The sequence below is a fragment of the Anolis sagrei genome, chromosome 1 (genome assembly GCF_037176765.1).
Source record: "Anolis sagrei isolate rAnoSag1 chromosome 1, rAnoSag1.mat, whole genome shotgun sequence".
NCBI lineage: Eukaryota > Metazoa > Chordata > Lepidosauria > Squamata > Dactyloidae > Anolis > Anolis sagrei.
In genome coordinates this window covers 300,646,311-300,654,717 of record NC_090021.1, presented here as the reverse complement: position 1 = coordinate 300,654,717, position 8,407 = coordinate 300,646,311, and the positions used below count along the sequence as shown (strand labels likewise).

Below are 8,407 nucleotides of genomic sequence, written 5' to 3'. Positions count from 1 at the left end.
AGGAAGAAGAGGAGGCGAAGGGGAGAAGGAGGAGGAGGAGGAGGAGGAAGAGAAAAAACAAAGAGGAGGGGGGAAGGAAGAAGAGGAAAAATAGAGGAAGAAGAGGAGGAGGGGAAGAAGAGGGGAAGAAGAAGAGGCGAAAGAGGAAAAATAAGAGAAGAAGAGGAGGAGGAAGACGACAAAGAGGGGAAGGAAAAAGAGGGGGAGAAAGAGGAAAAAGAGGAAAAAATAAGAGGGGCAGGAGAGGAAGAAGGGGAGGAAGAGGAAGGAGTGGGGAGTTGGAGGAAGAGGAGAAGTAGGATGTGGAATAGGGCGGCGAGCGGGCATCCTGGCCTCCTTCTCCTCCCCCTCCCTCCCCTTGTACGTGTGCACACTCCCGAGCGGCATGTCCCTTGTAGTATCCGGCGGCGTGGCGTGTCAAAGATGGCATTTCCCGCGTGGAGCCGGCGCCTGAAGCCACAGCAGGAGAAGAGCTGCTCCTGCCGGCGCGTGCTTTAGCAATGCCGTCCCGTTCGGCGGAGAGGAGCTGAGAGTGGCCCACGCATGGCCTCCGGGGGAGACGAGCCCGGAGAGCTGACGGGGGACTCGGTGGAGAGCATGAGGAAGATCTTCACCCGGCGCCCCGGCGCTGAGGGGCAAGAGGAGGAGGAGGAGGAGAGGGAGCAAGTAGCGGAGGAGGATGCTGCGGCGGCGCCGGGCGCCCTTGGGTCCCCTCCGAAGCGCGCGGACGGCTCGCGCCTGGTGTCGCGCTACCTGGTGCCCTGCCTGAGGGCCTACGGCCTGTGCGTGCTGGACCGCTTCCTGGGCGCCAAGGCGGGCGAGCGGGTCTGGCAGGAGGTGCGGGCGCTGCACGTGGGAGGGAAGCTGGAGGACGGCGCCCTGGCGGGCCAGAAGGCGGGCGGGAGCCGAGGCGTCCGCGGGGACCAGGTGGCCTGGGTGGAGGGCAGCGAGCCCGGCTGCGAGCACATCGGGCAGCTCCTCCGCCGCGTGGACAGGCTCATCCTGCTCGCCGACGGGCAGCTGGGCCCCTACTCCATCAGGGGCAGGCACAAGGTGAGTCCCCTCTCCGCCCTCGCCGGACCTGTCCCTCCTTAGGGGCATCTGCCACTTGAGGATGGACCCAGCTCGGAAGCACCTCCACCTGCTGGGGCTCAAGGCTGGGGAATCCTGGGAGGTGTAGGATGCATCCATACTGTAGAACCAATGCTGTTGGGCCCCACTTTCAATTGCTATAGTTCAGTGCGAGGGAACCACAGGACCTGTGGTTTGGTGAGGCACCAGCACTCTGTAACAAGTAGCGCAATCATGTGTGGTCTGAGCCCTGCCACATGCACAATGGACGACCTTCTCACAGTGACACCAGAGGCACTCTGGTGGCCAACTAACGGCCAAAGAATATTTAATATTTTATATTCATATAATATTTATAATATTATAATGTAATACAATATAATACTATTACTAATAATACAATATAATAATCATATAATATAATATAATCATATATTTTATAGTAAAGGTAAAGGTTTTCCCCTGACATTATGTGCAGTCGTGTCCAACTCTGGGGGTTGGTGCTCATCTAAGCCAAAGAGCCAGCGTTGTCCGTAGACACCTCCAAGATCCTGTGGTCAGCATGACTGCGTGGAGCGCTGTTACCTTCCCACCGGAGCGGTACCTATTGATCTACTCACATTTGCATGTTTTCGAACTGCTAGGTTGGCAGAAGCTGGGGCTGACAGCAGAAGCTCATGCCGCTCCCTGGATTCAAACCTGTGACCTTTCAGTCAACAAGCTTAGCAGCTCAGTGCTAATCCACTGTGCCACCGGGAGCTCCCAATAATATAAAATATAATATATTTTATATTACATGTAATATTACTAATAATATTACAATATAATATATATTGTATGTATATATATCTTGTAAGCCACTCTGAGTCCCCTTCGGGGTGAGAAGGGCAGCATATAAATGTCCTAAATAAATAAATAAATAATATAATGCCAAGTTTTCAAACTTTGTTTGTTTGTGTGTATATGTGTGTGTTTTAATACAGTACAAATGTACCCTTGGTTTGGTCCTGATACCATAAATAAATACTAGGGATTCCTGGAGGCATCAGAAGGCTAAAGATCTTTGGTGCATCAACGGTTTAGATTTAATGCAGTTAGCCCTGACACTGGCAAACTTGGGCCCTCCAGGTGTTTTGGACTTCAACTCCCATCATTCCTAATAGCCACAGGCCCCTTCCTTTCCCCCCTTTTCCTGCTTAAGTGGCTGAGGGGGGAAAGGAAAGGGCCTGAGGCTGTTAGGAATGGTGGGAGGTGTTTTAAGTGCCCAGAGGTGTTTTAAGTGCCATGGCTCAATGCTAAGGAATTATCAGAGGTGTTGGGTGCTTCCACACTGTAGAATTAATTCAGTTTAGTCTCGTTTTCAATTGCCATGGCTCAATGCTAGGACCTGTGTTTTGGTGAGGCGCCAGCACTCTGTTACAAGTATTGCAATCGTTGTGGCCATCCAAATGAGGTCCTAAGGAAGAGTCTTACCCTCTCTGCATTGGTAAAACTGTATTTTCATGTCAAATGAATGTAGTCTGACTGACTTTTAACAGCCATGGCTCAATACTAGGAATTTTAGTTTCTCAAGTCACTCCTGACATGAAAAAAAAGTTTGGTGAGGCAGCATTTTAGTAAGAAAAGCTAAAAACCTTGGGTGCATCTAACACTGTAAAGTTAATGCATTACCGCCCCACTTTGAGCTGCCAGGGCTCAATGTTTTGGAATCCTTGAGAAGTGTAGTTTAGTGGAGCACCAGCACTTACAAAGAAGGCTAAAGTATTGTAGTTCGGTGGGGGACCAAGGCATTCAGCAAGTATGGCAAGGGCGTAGCAAGTATCTTTATGGCCATCCAATTGAGGTCCTAAGAGAGTGCCTCTGTGCATGGATGAGACTGTATTTTCATCACATGGCTCATGTATGCTGTCAAATTAATTCATTTTGACCCCGCTTTTAACTGCCATGGCTCAGTGATATGGAATGCTTGGATTTGTAATATAGAAAGGCACCAGCATTCTTTTCTAGAGAAAGCTAAGGAACTTGTAAAACTACAACTACAGTGATTGATTGCATTGAGCTTTGGCAGTTAAAATGGGGTCAAACTTTGAGGGAAAGTCATCAGGAGGAGGGAACAAGCTTGTTTTCTGCTGCCCTGGAGACTAGGAAAAGGAACAATAGCTTCAAACTACAGGAAAGGAGATTCCACCTGAACATGAGGAAGAACTTCCTGACTATGAGAGCTGTTCAGCGGTGGAACTCTCTGCCCCCGAGTGCAGTGGAGGCTCCATCTTTGGAGGCTTTTAAACAGAGGCTGGATGGCCATCTGTCATGGGTGCTTTGAAGGTGATTTTCCTGCTTCCTGGCAGGGGGTTGGACTGGATGGCCTACAAGGTCTTTTCCAACTCTAGGAGTCTATGAAACTGCATTAAGGCTACAGTGTATATGCACCCATTAGGTTGGTGAGGCACTAGTCTTTGGAAAAGATGGCTCAAGACCTTATGAATCTTAAACTCCCAGGATTCCAGAGCATTGAGACATGGCAGTTAAAGTGGTGTCAAACTGCTTTGCTTCTACAGTGTAGATGCACCCTTTAACTTTTCCAAAGTGTCTGTCCTCTGTCCTCAGCCTTTCCTTGGGCAGTTTGTGTGTGCGCTTGTGTGGCTTGGCATCCTGCTTTCTTCCCCACCCCACCCTTTCCCAAGCCTTCCTTCGCCTTGTAAAATGAGGCTTTCAGAAGACGCTGCGGGTCATGCGGCTGTGTTCGTGCAAAACTGGACTTTCCAAGAAGAGAGAACCTCAGGACAACCCTTGGCTTTCCATTTCTCTTTTGCTTCTCCTTCAATCACAGTGGAGACTGCATCACCAGATTTTCGGAATTGTAGTGTTACTCGCAAGAACATGACACACTCAAAACACCCCATTTCCATGATTCATGCTAATGTTTGTATGCAAAGATATAGGCTGGCTCTACACCAGGCGTGGGTAAACTCTGGCTCTCCAGAGGTTTTGGACTTGAACTCCCGCCATTCCTAACAGCCTCATGCCCTTTCCTTTCTCCCCTCAGCCGCTTAAGAGGAAAAGGGGGGAAAGGAAGGGGCCTGAGGCTGTCAGGAATGGTGGGAGTTGAAGTTCAAAACCTCTGGAGGGCCAGAGTTTGCTCTGCCTGCTCTACACTGTATAACTGATACAGTTTGATATCACTTTAACTGCCATGGCTCAATGCTGTGGAATGCTGAGTTTTGTAGTTTGGTGGGGCACCAATGTTAAACTACAAGTCCTGCAGCACTGAGCCATGGTATCAAACTGCATTAATTCTACCATGTTGCCCATGTAACAACACCATGTTGTTCTGAGATGTTAGTAGGCAAAGGGAACTGTGATAGCACCTTCGAGAACGAAGTTTATAACCATTCCCACATCAGAGCTATGGCAGTCTGACACCACTTTACCTGTTATGACTCAATGCAATGTAAGGTTGTGGTTTGGTCAAACATCAGGACTTTTTAGCAATGAAACTTATAAAACTATAACTCCTAGGATTCTATAGCATTCAGCTTAGACATTTAAAGTGGTGTAAAACTGCATTCATTCTACAGTGTAGATGCACCATAAGATAATGCCTGCTTTCTGATGGTTCCAAGTTGCAAACATTATGATTAAAAAACATTGGGTTTCTTCTGGTACATGGTCACACAGCCTGGAAAACTCACAGCAACCTAGTGATTCTGGCCATGAAAGCCTTCGACAACACATTAAAATCATTGGGTTGTTTTGTGTTTTCTGGGCTGTACAGCCATGTTCCAGAAGCATTCTCTTCTGATGTTTTGCTTGCATCTATGACAGGCATCCTCAGATAGTGAGGTCTCACAACCTCTGAGGATGCCTACCATAGATGCAAGTGAAGCCCGGATAACACACAACAACCCAGTGATTCTGGCCATGAAAGCCTTTGATAACACATTAAAATCATTGGGTTTTTGTTTGTTTTCTGAGCTATATGGCCATGTTCCAGAAGCATTCTCTCCTGACGTTTTGCTTGCATCTATGGCAGGCAACCTCAAAGGTTGTGAGACCTCACAACCTATGAGGATGCCTGCCATAGATGCAAGCGAAGCGTCAGGAGAGAATGGTTTTGGAACATGGCCATACAGCCCGGAAAACACACAACCCAGACCTCAAACCTCTGAGGATACCTGCCATAGATGCAAGCGAAGTGTCAGGAGAGAATGCTTCTGGAACATGGCCATACAGCCTGGAAAACGCACCACTCAGACCTCACAACCTCTGAGGATGCCTGGCATAGATGCAAGTGAAGCATCAGGAAAGAATGCTTCTGGAACATGGCCATACAGCCCAGAAAACGCACAACCCAGACCTCACAATCTCGGAGGATGCCTGCCATAGATGCAGGTGAAGCATCAGGAGAGAATGCTTCTGGAACATGGCCATACAGCCCGGAAAATGCACAATAACTCCGTGATTCTGGTCATGAAAGCCTTTGACAACACATTAAAAACATTGTGTACAAAATGACCTTCTGGCTATGTGTAGAAGGTGTATATGAAGCATAAATAAATGCCACATTTAGACATGGTTTCCCCATCCCCAAAATATCTCATTATGCATGCATATGCAAACACAAGTGTTCCAAAATACTAATAAAAAATCCCAAACAACTTCTGCTGCAAGCATTTCATTCCAGAGCTATTGTGTGGCCCAAAGATACCGCGCATGCGCAGTGACCACCGTCTCGCCACCCATGTATTTACATTGCCTCGCACTCTGCGTGGCCGTAGTAGCCGCGTACATGCCGAGAGAGAATTCCTCAATGGCGGTGGCCACGCCCCTTCCTTTAAGCCCCGCCTCCCCAGACACGCCGTTCTCTCTCCTCGCCTCCCGCCACACAATGATTCCAGCCGTGAACCCTGGCGGGGGCGGGGCTTTTTAAGCAGCCGGCGGTCAGAAGCCACGCCCCGTCTGCCTTTTGATTGGCAGGGCGGGGCCGGGGAGGCGGGGCGTAGCGATTGTCCCCGCGCTGGCCGGGACTCCACCCACGTGCGGCTCGTGGTTGGGAAGTGGGAACACATTCTGCACGTAGCAGACGTATTAATCAGAGAGGGGCCATCTGCTCCCTTGGTAAATAAAACGGAGAGGAGTTGGCCGGACTTTTCCTCCCTCCCCAAAATAAATAAATAAAGAGAGAGAGAGGGAGGCGGGGAGGGGAGTGTCCACACGCGCTGAGATCTTCCGGTCTCGAAGCAGATAAGAAAAAGGGCTTCCTGAGCTTCCTCTTCCAGTAATCATCTGCTTGCCAAGGCGCTAGTCCTGATAGTCAGAGAAGGGTCAGTCCGGAGGAGGAGAGGCAGCAATTTCCTTGAGGCGGACCGCACGGAAGACTTCCAAAACTTTGGCCAAACTTTGCGGATAAGTTTGAAACAGATCCTCTTGGGAATCTATGGCTTTTTAAACATGCCGCGGTTGGTTTGAATGGGCCTTGGGGCTTCCTTGACACGAGTCTTTGCTTTGCCTGACTTGAATCCTTGCTAAATAACACAGGGCACTTTCGGCTTGTTTGGGGAGCCCCCCCCCCCCCCCCGCCATGCCGTTGGGGAATCTCAAGCGGTTAGACCTGGAGAAAATCGCCTTGGACTACATCGTCCCCTGCTTGCACGACATGGGCTTCTGCTACCTGGACAATTTCCTGGGCGAGCTGGTCGGGGACTGCGTCCTGTCGCGCGTGAAGCAGATGCACTACCGCGGGGAGCTCCAGGACGGGCAGCTGGCCGGGCAGCGGCAGGGCATCGCCAAGAGGCACTTGCGGGGAGACCAGATCAAGTGGATCGCCGGCACCGAGGAGGGCTGCGAGGCCATCCACTTCCTCCTCTCGCTCATCGACAGGCTCGTCATGTACTGTGGAAGTCGGCTGGGCAAATACTATGTCAAAGAGAGGTCCAAGGTAAGAAGAAGAGCCCTCCCTGGGACGAGGCTGCCTGCTGCTTCTCAGGCTAAGGGTGCATCTACACCAGGCAGGGGCAAACTTGGGCCCCCCAGGGGGTTTGGACTCCCACTCCCACCATTCCTAACAGCCTCAGGCTCCTTTCTTCTCCTCGGCCGCTTAAGCTGTTAGGAATGGTCGGAGTTGAAGTTCAAAACACCTGAAGGTCCAGAGTTTGCCCATGTCTACTCTAAAGTGCTACAAGATCTGGGTTGTTGTAGGGTTTTGGGTTATATGGCCATGTTCTAGAGCAGGGGTCCACAAACTTTTTAAACAGAGGGCCAGGACACAGTCCCTCAAACTGTTGGAGGGCTGGATTATAATTTGAAAAAAAAAATGAATGAATTCCTATGAACACTGCAGATATCTTATTTGTGGTGCAAAAAACACTTAAATGCAATACAATAATTAAAATGAAGAACAAATATAAACATATTAGTATTTCAGTGGGAAGTGTGGACCTGCTTTTGGCTGATGAGATAGGATTGTTATTGTTGTTGTTGTATGCTTTCAAGTCATTTCAGACTTAGGTTGACCCTGAGCGAGGGCCAGGTAAAGGACCTCTGTTCTAGAGGCATTCTTTCCTGATGTTTTGCATGCATCTATGGCAAGCATCCTAACTCTAACCCTAACCTCACAACCTCATGAGTATGCTTCTCATAGATGCAGGTGAAACATCAGGAGAGAATGCCTCTAGAACAGCATTTCTCAACCTGGGAGTCAGGATCTCGGGGGGGGGGGGTCACAAAGGGGGTGTCAGAGGGGTCACCAAAGACTATTAGAAAATACAGGATTTTTTGTTGGTCATGGGGGTTCTGTGTGGGAAGAGCATTCTGAACCCAACAACAATAGAATTGAGCCAAAAAATGTTTGGCTCAATTCTATTGTTGTTGGGTTCAGAATGCTCTTTGATTGTAGGTCAGTGATTCTCAACCTGTGTGCCCCCAGATGTTCTGGCCTTCAGCTCCCAGAAATCCTAACAGCTGATAAACTGGCTGGAATTTCTGGGAGTTGTAGGCCAAAACACCTGGGGACCCACAGGTTGAGAACCACTGTTGTAGGTGAACTATAAATTGCAGCAACTACAACTACAACTCCCCAAACTCCACCAGTGTTCACATTTTTGGCATATTGAGTATTTGTGCCAAGTTTGGTCCAGATCTATCATTGTTTGAGTCCACAGTTCTCTCTAGATGTAATCGACAACTCCAAAATTCAAGACCAATGCTTACCAAACCTTTCCAGTATTTTCTGTTGGTTATGGGAGTTCTGTGTGCCAAGTTTGGTTCAATTCCATTATTGGTAGAGTTCAGAATGCTCTTTGATTGTAGGTGAACTATAAATCCCAGCAACTACAAC

General features: G+C 49.1%; 1 protein-coding gene across 2 annotated transcripts in view; it reads left to right on the top strand.

Moving 5' to 3' along the window:
• The first annotated feature begins 354 nt into the window (after positions 1-354).
• The window catches only part of EGLN3 (egl-9 family hypoxia inducible factor 3), a 54,581-nt gene continuing 46,528 nt past the window's right edge, over positions 355-8,407 (top strand). Inside the window, exon 1 of one of the 2 annotated variants that reach the window (XM_060759341.2) lies at positions 355-1,053. In XM_060759341.2, coding sequence (XP_060615324.2) covers positions 544-1,053 — 510 coding nt within the window. In that variant the 5' untranslated portion in view covers positions 355-543. Of the gene's footprint in view, positions 1,054-6,102; positions 7,010-8,407 lie in introns of those variants that run through there. The other variant, XM_060759348.2, reaches the window with a different exon arrangement.